The sequence below is a fragment of the Oncorhynchus tshawytscha genome, linkage group LG25, assembly GCF_018296145.1.
Source record: "Oncorhynchus tshawytscha isolate Ot180627B linkage group LG25, Otsh_v2.0, whole genome shotgun sequence".
In the NCBI taxonomy this organism is placed as follows: Eukaryota; Metazoa; Chordata; class Actinopteri; order Salmoniformes; family Salmonidae; genus Oncorhynchus; species Oncorhynchus tshawytscha.
The window spans coordinates 34892504-34911021 of record NC_056453.1 but is presented as its reverse complement, the minus strand read 5'-3'; the positions used below and the strand labels follow the sequence as shown (position 1 = coordinate 34911021).

Sequence of the window (18518 nt, the reverse complement as noted above, 5' to 3'; positions counted from 1 at the left end):
GGCTGATATTTTGACAGGGTACAAAAAAAATGCACCGTATCACTTTATGCACATCATTCATTTTAAAACAGGTTTAGAATGTGAGTTATACATGTCTGAATCAGAGGGCTTGTACCCACACCCTTCTAAACCGGCAGAAATGAAAATCTCCCTACATGTCACAGAATTAGAGGTTTCGAAGTAAAAGTGTTGGGTGTATTATGTTTTCATTTGACACCACTTATTTAAGCTGTCAAAACTGAGCCGTTGGTGTTCATGTGCGGTATTGAATTAGCTTCCAGAGTTGCATTAAACTTAGCTTCTGCCACACAAGAATAAAGTTGCAGCAGAGACTGTTTTAATCCTATGTTTCCATGGTTACATCAGCCACATTTCTGTATAATTCTGCACGGAAAATTATGCAATGTGAGACTCCACTGACTAAAATACCAGGTTTATTAATATCATGGTAGAATTCAAATGAATGTTTAATAAATGGGCTACCTTTTCAATCAATCTCCCATGTTATTAAAAAGACTCACACAATAATATATCTATTTATTATTGAAGGATATTTGCATTGCAAATATAACTCTGAAACTTAGTATATACAACATTTGAAAATATGGAGGGGAAAGGATCCCTTTCCAATGAGTATGATTCTAGTTTTCTCATTCGCTCATGAAAGTTCTCACACACATCAATCTACTGCATGAAATGAACCAATGCATTAATTTATGATTAATTTTGGAACCAAAGTGTAGGTAAACATGTTTGTTCGTTGGAACTAAGCCTGCTACAAATGTACGGTCTTAATTTGATCGCTCTTTTGTTGCTGAGACTTTTCCCTGTGCCACAGAAAATGCAGATTAGTTTTTTGATGTACATCAATTCACTGAAAACCCACACTAACAGTTATATTAGTAATATTACACTTCTAATGTAACCTACTTTTGGCCAGCTAATACCCTAACCACCGATCAAGCAACATTATGGACTAAACATTCAATTCCTGTTGCTGCAGGATTATTTTGCAATGACAATATAGGTCAAATTAAGATCCTACACCTGTACTTCAACCCTGGAACAGAGAAGATGCTGGTTCTCATGACAGGAGAGTGGTAATGTTTAAAGCGCTGCTCAATAATGCATGACTGACATAAACAAACAAACTCAGAGTTTCTGCGACCGACAGAGAGAAAGGGAGATGGATTGCATTATTTCTTTTTAATTCCCTCTCAGGACTCTAATTTTATCTCTGGGAAAATGACAACATGCTTAAGCATTCTCAGGATCTAAATTGTTACCTGTATTCACAGAGGCCAAACAGAGATCCGAAACCACCTTTTCAAACACAAACAACCACTAAAAAGGTCACTGCACACAGTTCAATGAACTCTCACTCACTCAAGTAGAGATAAACCACAACTAGGTAAAATCATGATGAGCCACAGTTGTTGACCTGATGTGCCCACTGAAAAATCCAACTGACAGAAATGAAGTCAACCGTAATCAGTACATGCCTCCACAGCACAACATAAGGGATAATGACAAGTTTCAAAATATGTTTTTTTTTTTTAGTATCATCAAACTACATTTCTCATTTACATGTTAACAGAAGGTCAAATGCCAGAAGGTCAAATTGGATCAGTAGGTCAGTGGACAAATGTCTGGGACGGGCTGTAGGTTCCACAAAGACCATTGGAAGTGACACAGTTGCCACAACGACAGGCATTGTGAAAGGGACACATGGCAAGATAGGAGAGAGTTGCAGTTGTGGCATGATAGAACCAGTGCCAGGACTTGAGGCCAACTGATTCTGATTGGATTTTGTGTGGGGAATAAATGCCAACAGAATGTGAGCGGAGATATGAGGGTAGTGCTGAGAAGCTGGATCGGATTGAGACAGACCTTCACCCGTGTTGTGGATGCGGGAAACCGAATGTGGGTCTAAAGGGTTTAGTGGAAGGCTTTAATGTCAGAGTGGGAGAGGGGACCCGCTGGTGTGACGAAACAGAAGCAGTGATGAATTAACAGTAAGTGTGCATGAGGTGAGTGAAAGGGCAAAGAGACTAATTGTTAAGTGATTAAAAGGAACACCTCAAAGAGCAAAGAGGCTAATTGTTAAGTGATTAAAAGGAACACCTCAAAGGGCAAAGAGACTAATTGTTAAGTGATTAAAAGGAACACCTCAAAGGGCAAAGAGACTAATTGTTAAGTGATTAAAAGGAACACCTCAAAGGGCAAAGAGACTAATTGTTAAGTGATTAAAAGGAACACCTCAAAGGGCAAAGAGACTAATTGTTAAGTGATTAAAAGGAACACCTCAAAGGGCAAAGAGACTAATTGTTAAGTGATTAAAAGGAACACCTCAAAGGGCAAAGAGACTAATTGTTAAGTGATTAAAAGGAACACCTCAAAGGGCAAAGAGACTAATTGTTAAGTGATTAAAAGGAACACCTCAAAGGGCAAAGAGACTAATTGTTAAGTGATTAAAAGGAACACCTCAAAGGGCGAAACAGATTCATCACTGATTTCTTTGAACATGGATTCTTTCTTTGTTCCTTTAGGCAAAGCTAAGGTAAAGGTTGTATCTTTCAAAAGTGGTTGCTGTGGAGGTTGGTTCAAATATCTAAAATATAGTCTCCAAAATGTTGTTTATGTTTAGTCAAGCCAAGGTTAGTATAACTACAAAAGCCTATGCCGTTTCTATTTCAAGCCGTAATGCACAATAGTGGTCACAAACTGAAGTATCGGAAATCCTTTGAAATGTCACCGTGAAAAGAAAAGACGTCTCATGCACATGGTGTTGTATGCTGGTACGGTTCTCATGACCTCCTCTTAAATAAAGATTAAATAATAAATGTTTAAAAAATTAAATTACAGTAAACACATGCCCTGACCATTGATAACATTCCACACAGACTAAATGTATGGCCATGTAATGTATGCAATAAACGTCCTCTCACTGTCAACTGAGTTTATTTTCAGCAAACTTAAGATGTGTACATATTTGTATGAACATAACAAGGTTCAACAACTGAGACATAAACTGAACAAGTTCCACAGACATGTGACTAACAGAAATTGAATAACGTGTCCCTGAACAAAGGGGAGGTCAATGTCAAAAGTAACAGTCAGTATCTTGTGTGGCCACCAGCTGCATTAAGTACTGCAGTGCACCTCCTCCTCATGGACTGCACCAGATTTCCCAGTTCTTGCTGTGAGATGTTACCCCACTCTTCCACCAAGGCACCTGCAAGTTCCCTCTTTCTACTGACTCTTATGCAGAGTCAGTAGAAAGGCCTCTTTAGAGTCCTAAGTTTTCATAACTGTGACCTTAATTGTCCACTGTCTGTAAGCTGTTAGTGTCTTAACGACTGTTCTACAGGTGCATGTTCATGAATTGTTTATGGTTCATTGAACATGCATGGGAAACAGTGTTTAAACCCTTTACAGTGAAGATATGTTAAGTTATTTGGATTTTTACGAATTATCTTTAAAAGACAGGGTCCTGAAGAAGAGACGTTTCTTTTTGTGCTGAGTTTATATATACCACTATACGACATTTATGCATTCAAACCATAGCACAGTAGCAAATACATGTCAAAATCTATTTCAGATTCAGAATTCAGAAATCATAAATTAAATAAATGATTATAGAAGTTATATATATATACATTATTATAAATATATAAATTGACCTGACCTCAACTGTCTTCTCAGATACCACTTGAAAGATGTCATTGTGGGTAAAATCTATTTCCTTCTGGTGAGAATCAAAATCCAGCACAAGGAACTTCATTGGATAAAGAAAGAGATGACTGGAATAGGTGAGATGACGTTTACTTCAATGGATAGTTCACTTAAAATGGCATAAGATGTTACGCTTTTAAATAACATTTTTATTTTAAATTAATTGAATGTTCCAGTTTCTTCAGATTTCAAATGTTGTGAAAACGTAACACTGCCCTGTAATCTCTGCGTTTGCTTTAAGAACATTGTGAAATGTATGCATTTGGTCATGTGACATTCCTTTGCAGGGCCTAGCACAACTACAGAGACGGAAACTGTCGCCAAGTACGACATAATGGATGGCGCCCCTGTGAAAGGTAAGCACAATATGGTGTTGTTTTGTCCCAATATTATGATTTTTATTTCATTTTATCTATTTTATTTTGTTATTCCACCCCACCAAAGCAGCATAATGTTTTCAGAACTAGTGTACATCTGTCTCTTCTTGCCATGGATCTTGTTTCACAATCCTCTTCATGCCTATTCTTTCGCTCTTAGGAGAGTCCAATTTTTGGCTAGCTACGACCTGACAGCCACCATGAGGGACGTCAACAAGAAGTTCTCTGTGCCGTGCTTCCTCAACCTGGTGCTAGTGGATGAGGTGGACAGGAGATACTTCAAACAGCAGGTACAGAACATCAAAGCCAACCTCCATTTACCAGTCTGTTGTTATTGTTCCAAGACTGCAGATACACTATATACAGTACCAGTCAAAAGTTTGGACACACCTACTCATTCAAGGGTTTTTCTTTATTTTGACTATTTTCTACATTGTAGAACAATAGTGAAGACATCAAAACTATGAAATAACACAAATTGAATCCAGGTAGTAACCTGGAATGCAATTCAATTAACAGATGTGCCTTGTTAAAAGTTCATTTGTGGAATTTCTTTCATTCTTAATACGTTTGAGCCAATCAGTTGTGTTGTGACAAAGTATGAGTGGTATACAGGAGCTAGCCCTATTTGGTAAAAGACCAAGTCAGAGCACAGACTTGAACCCGATCTAACATCTCTGGAGAGACCTGAAAATAGCTGTGCAGCAACGCTCCCCATCCAACCTGACAGAACGTGAGAGGATCTGCAGAGATGAATGAGAGGAACTCCCCAAATAGAGGTGTGCCAATCTTGTAGCATCATACTCAAGAAGACTCGATGCTGTAATTGCTGTCAAAAGTGCTTCAACAAAGTACTGAGTAAAGGGTCTGAATACTTATGTTGATGTCACATTTCAGTTGTTGTTTGTTCATAAATTAGCAAACATTTCTAAAAACCTGTTTTTGCTTTGTCATTATGTGTTGATTGATGAGGGAAGAAAACGATTGAAAAAATGTAACAATAAGGCTGTAACGTAACAAAATGTGTAAAAAGTCAAGGGGTCTGAATACTTTCCGAAGGCACTGTATATATAGACATCATTTTAGGATGGGAAAACACTTCCAGTGTAAACTTAAACGACTAAGATATGTAAAGTATATAACAGATATAAAGTAGAAGTAGAAAAGTAGAAAATATAATGGACCTATATATTTTGTAGCAATATAATCTTTGAGAACTAACAATCACCTAAATAAAAGCTAGACAATCAGGGAGAATTCAAAATTCCAAAAACAATGAATTTAGCAGTATTGATTTTGTTATTATGTTTGAGCATTAGCCATGGCAAAAGGCATAGAAACTATGAATATTTGCTTTAAAACTGCAACATTTTTGCTCAGCTCCACAGACAAATGTGTAGAAGAAAATTGGGTTAAAAATGCAAAAAAAATAATCTACACAGCCAAGATTGGGTCCTCTAGAATGATCTCTGAAATTTGGGCTGACCGCGCCCATTGCCACACCCCATGCCCCACCCCCTACTACACCCACCACATAAGCCCCTTATTGATCCAGAAAAAACCTGCACACTGTAGCAAGAGTCACATGTAGTAAGTAATACCTGGAAGGCACAGTGAGTCTTGCTCCTGCTAAGAAACTTCAGACTCCCAAAATGTCTATCATAATTCATTATATAACAAGCGGTAATTAATCAATGGAGGTGTATTATACTTAGTTAAATGAAGTGCAGATCATTACAGATCTCTGAGTAATTATTCTATGTTCGTGATTAATTATGTGGCTGATTACTGATGGAGGATCAGCACCAGTCAAATATGATTTTTTTTTTTTTTTTACAATTTACTGAACGTACTGCTAAGAATGTCTCAGGGACAATGGGGCTCAGGTAGCCTACAGTGACAATGTGACAATGGGCAATGGGGCAGGTAGCCTACAGTACAGGGACAATGGGGCTCAGGTACCCTACAGTACAGGGACAATGGGGCTCAGGTAGTCTACAGTACAGTGACAATGGGGCTCAGGTAGCCTACAGTACAGTGACAATGGGGCTCAGGTAGCCTACAGTACAGTGACAATGGTGCTCAGGTAGCCTACAGTACAGGGAGAATGGGGCTCAGGTAGCCTACAGTACAGTAACAATGGGGCTCAGGTAGCCTACAGTACAGTGACAATGGGGCTCAGGTAGCCTACAGTACAGTGACAATGGGGCTCAGGTAGCCTACAGTACAGTGACAATGGGGCTCAGGTAGCCTACAGTACAGTGACAATGGGGCTCAGGTAGCCTACAGTACAGTGACAATGGGGCTCAGGTAGCCTACAGTACAGTGACAATGGGGCTCAGGTAGCCTACAGTACAGGGACAATGGGGCTCAGGTAACCTACAGTACAGGGACAATGGGGCTCAGGTAGCCTACAGTACAGGGACAATGGGGCTCAGGTAGCCTACAGTACAGGGACAATGGGGCTCAGGTAGCCTACAGTACAGGGACAATGGGGCTCAGGTAGCCTACAGTACAGGGACAATGGGTATTTGGTAAAAAAAAAAAAATTTTAAATTAACTTCAGGTGTTGTTAAAAGGGGAGTCCAGTACATAATAAAGACATACAGCACCTCATGCAGAAATCCATTCTCCTTTACATAATGTGATATCTTAAGGGACATAAAGAACCACTTGTCCCATAAAAACAACCATGTGTAACACGACAACAGAGGGTACTATTTGTTTTCATTATGAAAGCATCAAGCAATGTCTTATGTATTAAAGGGAGGGTTTTGTATAGTCTTAAAAGGTTATCGGAGCAGAACAGAGAATGAAACCACTATAGTAAAATCAGGCCTTGATTTGCAGTGGTTTCACAGCAAACTGAGAGTAGCACTATGTAACTGTATGTACTGTGAACTGTCATATGCATTGTAGAATAATGTTACACCTCAAATACTAACCGTAACTACAGTATGCATTCCTAGTACAACAAAGTCAATATTTTAAACCAGGTGTTTGAGAAGGAAAGTAAATCATCTTAATCATCGCTAAAAAACTATATTTTGGTATTTTGTACCATTAGTCCACTGTTGATACAGTCCCAAAATGTTTTGCATGACAGCAGTTAAGTTTCCAAGATATAGGTTGTTATCAGTAAAATGCGCAATAAGGTACAGAGTGTTCGATTTGCCTGCTGGGGGGCAAGGAGACCACCAGTTCCACTAAAATCATTGACAACTGCGTGCCGTTTTCAAAGGATTGTTAAATAAATGTTCATTATTTGGTTGTAAAGTCATCACCTCTTGAAGAGCAAAGTCAGGAAAAAAAAGTTGGATTATTCCATGCAAAACAACTGCACACATTTAGCTCTATCATCAGAGTTATGCAGCATGTAACTACATGCTTTTCATCATCAGTAAACATCCATTGATCATGTAATTTCAGATACGTAGGAGTAGCCTCACAATCAATTTGATATTTGAGTGATATCAAATAAAAGTTAACTATACCTTGCAAGTATGAGTGGTGTTGATTCATTTCCCATCCTTTGTTGGCTTTAATTGCCTGTCAAGCAGCAGAAGGGTCCATTTGCCGATGTAATGTTAACTTTGCAAGCTACCGGTAGAAACTTTGTATAGTTGGCTAAACATAGTGGCAAGTACTTGTGTTCTCCAACCAACGTAGCCCTACCTAGAAAAGTTAACTAAAATGATCCCCTTTTCAACATTGTTTTTAATAGTGTTCAATCACGATTGCTGCTGACAGACATGATAGGCTACATTGATTGATGGACCATGTCAATTTGGCCAGCTAGATAATAACAGATCACATCAATATGGCTACTTAACAAGCTAACTTCCAGGGGACAAACTAGATGGCCATATCCAAATATTGTTTGATTCACTTGTCATCTATAGTGGTGCTGACAGAAGTCCGACTGACAACTTGCAGATGTCAAGCTCTTTCCAAAAGCCTAATCCCTGATGAGGCAAGCTAAATGACACGTCGTTTGATTAGCTAGTTGACTAGCTACATGCCAAATTGATAGGCTACTTGAGGATACCTGCACATATCTGAAATGACATGATCAGTTGATGTTTTACTGATCACGAAAAGCATTCGGTTACTTGATGTACCACTCTGATGATAGAGCTAAATGTGTAATAATCAGAAATGTGTAGTCCTGACTATGCTATTCAAGAGGTGATGATATTGAAACCAAATAGTTCTAACATTTATTTAACGATCCCTTGTAAACTGCACATAGTTGTCCTTGCCCCCCAGCAGCCAAATTGAACACTCTGCACAGTACTGTAATCCTTTATTGATAACGACCTATTGGACTTTCAGGAAGCAGTGTCACCGGCCACATCATCATGATGATGCAACTTGAGTACCTGACTGATCAAATCAACCACGACATGTTGTACAATCTTGGTTTGTCAATAGTAAATCACAAGGACATGGATTGAATGACTTCTATTCGTGTTTTTAGGTATACCAACAGGAAAGTGGACATGGATTGAATTACTTGTATTTATGTTTTCAGGTATACCAACAGGAAAAAGGACATGGGTTGAATGACTTGTATTTATGTTTTCAGGTATACCCCTACTATTTGTCATCTAAAAATCTTGTATCTATTGACGCACCTCTGATATTTATGGGTAAGGTTGGCCGAGGTGTCTGAAACATCATTTGAAAGCCCTCAGAGTTTAGTTCAGTTTAATGTCATGTTTATAACCACTTTTTTCTCCTCAGGCTTCATATGGAAACATAATGACAAATAGTGTCCTTGAAGCTACCCTGGGAAAACATCAGATGAAGCCTCTCGCCTTAGATTTACAGTTACTCTCCTGTTGTGGTCTGAGGATAGAATCTTTCAAGATCGTCCGTCTAGCTTTTAATGTCATGCTACACCCTGTCTTCCATACAAATGCAGGAATCCTATCTCAGAAAAACCTCAAAGATAAAGCTCTGCTATGTCCAGTTGAAAAAACAGTGTCCTTGGGTTCTGGTAACCCATTTAAACCTATGGCTTTCAAAATCCTTTTCCTATAGGTGAAGCACAGTTCCCTTTTCAAAGTTTTTTTCAGTCATCAATGACTTGAGACCAGCAGTCTGGTTCAGTGTGTTTTTTCAAATATATTTCTATAAACTCTGATCAACCATTTGATATGCTTTCCAATCCTAGTAATACAATTACAGTGAATGGAAAAAAATGTCATCATAGTTTCAAATGGCACTAACCTGGAAGATGCAGCAACAAAGTTGTGAGGGGAATTCAATGTTCCAACCTAGGCCTAGGCTACTGATAAACTATATATTTGGTATATTTGCTGAGCATTGTCAACGGGGGAGGAGGAATGTTTGTGCCGATTTATGTATTTTCTGATGAATACGTGGCTGTGTCATCACTGCAAAACTTGAAAAGAAACTAGTAGCTTTTATATTCAAATGAATAGATAAATACACATCACAGTTTCTTTATCGCAAATTAGTGTCAATATTTTTTGACTCCAATATATTTTCTTCAATAATTATTATTTTCTGAACATTACTGCAAAAAGAAACACATAGTATTTTCATCTGAAAGAATTTTGCAGATAAGAATTCATTAACACACGACATGGTTCTCTGAATATCAACATATTCCAACTCAATTAACGTGGGGCCCCAATAGTCATTCAGATTCACATTGTGTCAATCAGGGGAACTTCAAAAAGCCATTTAAGGTGACTCAAGTTAATACTCTTACATTTGTCTCTAATACATTGCCAATTATTTCAACATTAAGCTGTATTATATGGACACACTCCAGTACCCTGTAACTGACTGGTGCGTACCCTTGGGAAGCATTCATATCCTACTGCCCCCACACTAGTTTGCTTAAAGGGATACTGCGAGACTCTGGCAATTAAGCAATTTTTTCAGATTAACTCATGGATACCATTTTTATGTCTCTGCGTGCGGTATGAAGGAAGTTAGACATAGTTTTGTGAGCCAATGCTAACTAGTATTAGCGTAATGACTGGAAGTCTACAGGTATGGGAGTATATGCTAGCTGGAAAAACAGCTTGACTGCCAGAATCTCAAAGTATCCCTTTAACACACTGTATAGATTGAGAATGTTAAGGAGATAGGGAAGGATCAGTAAGGAAGGTTGTTTTGTAGCTAATTAGACATGACGGCCCCTGGCCTGCCTTAACATTGTATTTATGACCGCCGCACACAGAGACAAAAAGAGGTGGAAGCCTTTTGGTGACTGCAGCGTTATGCTCCTTTCACAGCATCACTAATTCTGCCTTAGAACTCTTATCTCGAAATAGCAGAATCTGGGGTTATAACGTAAATCAACAAGGGGTTTCCTGAAAAAAAGGACTTCCACCATGCAACTAAAGACTTTGTATTTAGAGGTGACACCGACTAGGCCGGGAGGCAAAACTTCTAAATAAAAGCTGCACACTCCTGCAGTCTCTCTCCTCCCCACAGCTGGTAGGCTGTATTTCACCATTGTCATGGAGATAGATGTGCAGGACACATGTATGATCTTAATTTGAGACCGTTTGCAACAGCAGACAAAAAAATCCTGCAGCAACAGGAAATGTTAATTATTATGTGGATTGTAATTAAGGGACATTTTGGTAAGGGTTGATTCATTTTTGGTAAGGGAAAATCAAGTCAGAAATTTGTAAGTGGGAATTACAAACTTCAGAAGCTTTTTTAAACCTCAAATACACTATAAGTTTACTCCTGCAACATGGGTGATCAAATTAAGATCCTACATCTGAATTGTGAAAAGGTGAGATTGATGAGAATGTTCTACTTCTTCCATTAAACTGCCTCATGACCACTCAATCAGGGTATAATGAAGACCTCGCCAGATGTACACTAAATTTAACAACAGTTGGGGTTGTCACTTACGTCACAACATCTTGCACTAAAGCAATTTTAGCCAGAGACGTCTGTAATCAATGCCAATGAAAATATGTTCATAGATTAATAAAACATTCAAGTTTTAGTTTACAGTTATGATCAAATAGTATATAGTCATAAAAGTATGTTAATATGTTACATTTGAGGAAGTATGGATGATAATAATTCTGACTCCCCAAAATGATGTCAAGAGAGTCAACAGTATGTTGAGAGAGACCATTTAAATCTTCATATGTTTTTCTACACATAAGCCATGTAGCCTAGTACTGTTAAAACTGTGTTGGGGAGTTTGTTATATAACACCCTGGATATGCTTGGGTTAATACTAGAATAATGAATAAGCCAAGACATGTACCACTGCTTCAGACTATTGAAACCAGCATGAGAGCACATCCAACCTCCAGACCTTTGCGTGTGGAAAGGACTTTTTTTTTGGAAAGGTCACAACTGGAGCAGTGGAAACACGTTCTCTGGAGTGATGAATCACGCTTTACCATCTGGCGGTCTGATGGACGAATCTGGGTTTAGCGGATGCCAGGAGTACGCTACCTGCCCCAATGCATAGTGTCAATTGTAAAGTTTGGTGGAGGAGGAATAATGGTCTGGGGCTGTTTTCATGGTTCAGGCTAGGCCCCTTAGGTCCAGTGAGGAGAAATCTTAATGCTACAGCATACAATGACATTCTAGACAATTCTGTGCTTCCAATTTTGTGGCAACAGTTCGGGGAAGGCCCTTTCCTGTTTCAGCATAACAATGCTCCCGTGCACAAAGCGAGGTCCATACAGAAATGGTTTGTTGAGATCGATGTAGAAGAACTTGACTGGCCTGTGCAGAGGCCTGACCTCAACCCCATCGAACACCTTTGGGATGAATTGGAACGCCAATCAGTGCCCAACCTCAGTAATGCTCTTGTGGCTGAATGGAAGCAAGTCCCGGCAGCAATGTAACAACATCTAGTGGAAAGCCTTCCCAGAGGAGTAGAGGTTGTTATAGCAGTAAAATTGGGGAACCGACTCCATATTAATGCCCATGATTTTGGAATGAGATGTTCGACGAGTATGTGTCCACATAGTTTTGATCATGTATGTCCATTAAGATTATCCAAGATGGCGTAGCAGTCAGACGTCTTTGTCCTGTCGTGTCCCTTGTATATATTGTTTTAAATCTTTTTCGTCACATATCCCTTAAAATATTTTGCTAAACATCAACATCTAAATACTCTCCTGCAACCCACCTCACCAAATCTGTCGTTCTGCTCCTGAACAGGCAGTTAACCCACTGTTCCTAGGCTGTCATTGAAAATAAGAATTTGTTCTGAACTGACTTGCCTAGTTAAATAAAGGTAAAAAAATTAATTTAAAAAACTACCAGCTATCAGTTAGCAAACCATTGCCAGCGGTCATCAGCTAACCCTCAGCTCGGAAAGCTCTCGTCAGTTTGAACAACGTGACTCTAACCAGAGCATAACGGGCCTGTTATTTTTATCCCCGGATTCCTACCGCAAACTGAACATTTTCATCTGGATCTTCACAACTAGCTAACCCGCAATCCCGGATGACTACTGCTGGCTAGCGTTTCCATCCCAGAGCAAGCACCAATTAGCTTGAAGCTAGCCCGGCCAGGGCTCCTGTGCTACCACCGAAGTATACTCCCGGGCTACCACCGAAGTATGTATCCTGGGTATGTATCCAGTATCCTGGGCTACAATATCCGGACCCCTTCTACAGCCGGTACGGGGCATGGAACCCCGCTGGAATACCGACATAATCTACCCGAGGACTCCAACAGGCCCCTCAGGCGCGACGCCCGCTGAAAGCCCAATGCTAACCAGCTAGGCCTGCTAGCTACCTAGAGCTACTTGGAACCCTACTAATCCCACGACTGGTCTATTGACGTCACCGCACGAAGAGGCAAAAACAGACTTACCCCCATCGCGACGTCCCCCAAAGGCTAACTTTCTAGCCCCTGCTACCTGCTTGCTTGCTAACCCGGTCGGCTAACTGCTAGCTTGCCGGGCCCGGTCTGCTAACTGCTAGCCCTTGCTAACTGCTTGCTTGCTAACCCGGCCTGCTAACTGCTAGCTTGCCCCGGTCTACTAACTGCTAGCTGCCAGCCCCGGCCTGCTAACTGCTAGCTTACCTGCCCGGTCTGTAACTGCTAACCCATGCTAACTGCTTGCTTGCTAACCCGGCCTGTTAACTGCTAGCTTGTTTAGCCCCGGCCTACTAACTGTTAGCTTGTTAGCACCGGCCTGCTAACTGTCTGAATCACTGTGTCCCCAGCCAGCCCAACCACTCACTGGACCCATATGTTCACTTGGCTACGCATGCCTCTCTCTAATATCAATATGCCTTGTCCATTACTGTCCTGGTTAGTGATTACTGTCTTATTACACTGTAGAGCCTCTAGCCCTGCTCAATATGCCTTAACCAACCATGTTGTTCCACCTCCTACATATGCGATGACATCACCTGGTTCAAACATCTCTAGAGACTATATCTCTCTCTTCATTACTCAATGCCTAGGTTTACCTCCAATGTACTCACATCCTACCTTACCTTTGTCTGTACACTATGCCTTGAATCTATACTATCGTGCCCAGAAACCTGCTCCATTTACTCTCTGTTCTGAACGTGCTAGACGGCCAGTTCGTATAGTCTTTACTATAAGCCGTACCCTTATCCTATACTTCTCCTCTGTTCCTCTGTGTCCTCGACTTTGGTGATGTCATCTATAAAATAGCCTCCAACAGTCTACTCAACAAACTGGATGTAGTCTATCACAGTGCCATCCGTTTTGTCACCAAAGCCCCATACACTACCCACCATTGCGACCTGTACACTCTCGTTGGTTGGCCCTCGCTCCATACTCGTCGCCAAATCCACTGGCTACAGGTTATCTACAAGTCTACAAGTCTCTGCTAGGTAGAGCCCCGCCTTATCTCAGCTCACTGTTCACCATAGCAGCACCCACCTGTAGCACGCTCTCCAGCAGGTATATCTCACTGGTCACCCCCAAAGCCAATTCCTCCTTTGGTCGCATTTCCTTCCAGTTCTCTGCTGCCAATGATTGGAACGAATTACAAAAATCTCTGAAGCTGGAGACTCACATCTCCCTCACTAGCTTTAAGCACCAGCTGTCAGAGCAGCTTACCGATAACTGCACCTGTACATAGCCCATCTGTAAACAGCCCCATCTATCTACCTACCTCATCCCCATACTGGTATTTATTTATTTATTTTGCTCCTTTGCACCCCAGTATCTCTTCCTGCACATTAATCTTCTGCCGATCTACCATTCCAGTGTTTAATTGCTATATTGTAATTACTTCACCACCATGGCCTATTTATTTCCTAACTTAACTCATTTGCACTCACTGTATATAGACTTTTTGTTTTCTTTTGTTCTACTGTATTATTGACTATGCTTTGTTTATTCCATGTGTAACTCTGTGTTGTTGTATGTGTCGAATTGCTACGCTTTACCCTGGCCAGGTCGCAGTTGCAAATGAGAACTTGTTCTCAACTAGCCTACCTGGTGAAATAAAAAAATAAAAAATAAAATTAATTATAATCCACATAATAATTCACATTTCCTGTTGCTGCAGGAATATTTTCCTGCAAACTGGTTCAAATTAAGATCCTACATCGGAACCACTTTATTTTATGTTACTGTTTCCACCGCTATATTGTTCACACATTGTGATGTAGAAAACTGAGAATAGACCAACCACCTGCCAAGTGCATCAGGTTGCCCACCATTGAGATGTACAGCTGCCGTTCCACTTCCCTTTGGACTTCTCCCCCTTGATTTACTGATTTTGTCAGCAATTAATCTCTTGTTGTCATCCATTTTCAGCCATTTCCCATATGCCCATGCTCTCCGCTGTTTGGTTTACAGCCTTCACTGTGTCTCGCCAGACTGGCACGGTATACTATAGTTTTAAGGCAAGAGTCTAGCAGAGAGTAGTATGTTTATGTTGACTATCATTTTTAGAATTCCAGTATCACATGGAAACCTTTCTTTCTCATGCATAATAAAAACATATTTCCTTTTTAGGTTTGTGTTTTAGGGTGTAGCGTATCAGGATTCACGTTTGTTTCCCTGATGTGGTATGATGCTCATCCCTGATGTGACATGCTGCTCGTCTCTAGTTGCTAGGTCAAATCCACCATGACACCCTGTTAAATAAACCAGTCCACCAACAGACTGCCAACCAACTGCCATCGTCCCTTAACCCTCTGCAAAGCAAATCAATCCGAGTGGGATTCAATCCGCAAACACAATTCTGATCCTTTGCCCTTCCATCTTGCATAGGTCACATCTGGAGAGATATCAGTCTGCAGCACTAGCCTGTCTAATATTGGTTTACAGACCACCAAATCTACTAACCTTGGCAAATACCCCTCCCTCTTTCCAAGATCGCTCAATAGCTTCCATTTACCCTCGAGTATCCTGACGCTGCCTTGGTATTACTTGTCTGTCATCCCACTGTGAGGTTGCAGTCGGCTGCTGTGGACCCTCCTTTCACACAGGCCCTCAAGACACTCTCACTGTTTAACAGGGGGGATGTGAGGCTACATCAAAGATATGGTTCCATGTCTTTGATTTCCTATAATCCACAATCTGGCAAGGCCATGTGGGCCATTCACATTGTACATAGCTGAGCTCAAAATAAGCCATACATCAATGCTCGCTCCGATTTGATTTGCAGAGTGGTCATACAACCACTACTGGAACCATAAACAGATCACTGCCTTTACCTTGCAGCTACAGGTGTAGGATCTTAATTTGATCACCCTGTTGCAGGATAACTTTTCTGCAATGCAGGACATATAAAAAAGTGTAGTGTATTTGAGTTTTAAAAAGCCTTGTGAAGTTTGTAATTTCCACTTTGAAATTTCAGCTTAGATTTTCCCTTATGACTTTTTTTTGCAACCCCTACAAAAATGTCCATTAAATATAATCCACATAATAATTCACATTTCATGTTTATGTTTATGATTATTTCCTGCTGTAGAAAACTGGCTTAAATTAGGATGCTACATCTGAACAACCACTGCTGGAAACATTAACAGAGAAGTGCTAATGTTATGGCATTCACCAGTGCTGTTGACATTATTTACTTAGTAGGAAAACTGCAAACTGGAAGCATCTACAGTTGAGAGGAGTATACCCGTTATTTTCACACTAACCAAAATAATATAGAATAGTGTATGCAGGGATCATCATTCTTAAATGGAAGAAGTTTGGAACCACCAAGACACTTCCTAGAGCTGGCCGCACGGCCAAACTGAGCAATCGGGGGAGAAAGGCCTTGGTCAGGGAGGACACCAAGAACCCGATGGTTACTCTGACAGGGCTCCAGATTTCCTCTGTGGAGATGGGAGAAAAAATACAGAGAGGTCCTTGATGAAAACCTGCTCCAGAGCGCTCAGGACCTGAGACTGGGGCGAAGGTCACCTTCCAAAGGACAATGACCCCAAGCACACAGCCAAGACAACTCAGGAATGGCTTTGGGACAAGTCTCTGAATGTCCTTGAGTGGCCCAGTCAGAGCCCGGACTTGCACCCAATCAAACATCTCTGGAGAGACCTGAAAATAGCTGTGCAGCTACGCTCCCCATCCAACCTGACAAAACTTGAGAGGATCTGCAGAGAAGAATTGGAGAAACTCCCCAAATACAGGTGTACCACGCTTGTAGTCATACCCAAGAAGACTCGAGGCTGTAACTTCTGCCAAAGGTGCTTCAACAAAGTACTGAGTAAAGGGTCTGAATACTTATGTAAATGTGATTTCTCTTTTTATTTTTAATGAATTAGCAAACATTGTAAAAAAAAAACAGCTTTTGCTTTGTCATTATGGGGTATTGTGTGTAGATTGATGAGAGGAAAAAAACTATTTAACATTTTATAATAAGGCGGTAACCTAACAAAATGTGGAGGAAGGCAAGAGGTCTGAATACTTTCTGAAGGCACTGTATATACTGTATGTGTATGTGCCATTGTGTTGGAACACAGGCATTGTTCAGAGTGTGCCATTCAGACAAAATAAGCTAAGATTAAATGGCAATTCTAAGCCTTTCAAGGTAGAAATGTATGTATAAGGGGGTTGACATTCAGGGGATGCTTTCTGTGGTGAAATGGGAGAGGTTGTTTGAGCCCAGATCAGATTGCACTCAAACGCTGCACCTTGACAACGCTAGAAAATGAAGTGTTCCGTCACAGGTCTATCGGAGATAGCTGAGGCAGACATTCCAATATCCTCCACAAATCAGAAATATAAAGCTGCTTGTCCCTTTCAGGGCAACATGAAGGAGAAACAATGGAATGATGTCACTAACTGATAGAAAACCAATATGCTATTGGAATTCTGAAAGATAAAGCGAACCTGGATGGAAAACATCTTAAAGAGATAGCCAAGTAGCAAGCCAAGTCGTGTTACAACTTCAGAGCATCCTTAGTACAAATTTAACACAAGGGAGTATCTTATGGAGCACCATTACCAACTTCAAGTGAACATCTTTAATAACCCACTGGACAAAAACTGGTTGAATCAACGTTGTTTCCATGTAATTTCAACAACAAAAAATCTATGCGATGACATTTTATCAACGTGGAAAACTAATTGGATTTGCAAAAAGTCATAAGGGCATTTTCGTCGATTTTTCACCCAACTTTTAACCTAAATCCAGTGACATGGTGACATGATATTGTTGATTTCACGTAAAAATTCACATACGTTGGCAACTCAACCAAATATAAATCAAAACTAGACGTTAAACTGACATCTGTGCCCATTGGGAATGTACTATACATCTTTCCAGCCATCTGCTCCAACTCTAAGCCCAGAGTGTGGTCCATCGCGCACACCAACAACATTTTGAGCTGCCAACAGTGGGCCATGCATTTGTCCACCATTAACGAAGGGGTCATCAACTGTTCAACCACATTCATTCTGTGTTTATGCTGTTCAACAGAGCTGTAAGTGTTGCCATTACCTCATGCATGTTTTACATTTAGCTCCCTGTACTGTACGTAATGGCCAGCATCAGCAAATCCTGACTGGGGCTTTATGTGCTCCTGAGAAGCACTGTATCAGTATTTCAGCAGTTTATACTGACAGAAAACATCAAATTAAGATAAGGCTTGGTCAAAACAAAGAGTGTTTTTGAATGTGTTATTTTATCTGTGGAGATTGATGGCAAAATAATGTGCCTTTTTCTTTCACTGAAGGTTGCTTGCATAGAATTCCTCATCTTAAAAATTACATTTTCTTCAGAGATCAACAGGTTCATATTGGAATCCTCTTCTTGTCAATGTCAAATGCTAACATCTGGTAAACAGAATCTGGGCTCAATGTTCCCACATTGTCAAAGATAACAGGGTTGGAGACCAGAGCAGTAGCAGAAGTCTAATTATTAAGGCTTGAGAAGTCACTAAAGACTGTCTTAGCCTTTCCAATAGCGATGATCGCAATTCTTCA

General features: G+C 40.4%; 1 protein-coding gene across 1 annotated transcript; it reads left to right on the top strand.

The window, feature by feature from the left end:
* Positions 1-2025: 2025 nt before the first annotated feature.
* On the top strand, positions 2026-17379 carry LOC112223925 (vacuolar protein sorting-associated protein 26A-like). Its single transcript, XM_042305837.1, has 5 exons — positions 2026-2030; positions 3706-3812; positions 4023-4107; positions 4273-4483; positions 17338-17379. Exons 1-5 carry the CDS (start codon positions 2026-2028, stop codon positions 17377-17379), a joined length of 450 nt encoding a protein of 149 aa, XP_042161771.1.
* The last annotated feature ends 1139 nt before the right edge of the window (positions 17380-18518 follow it).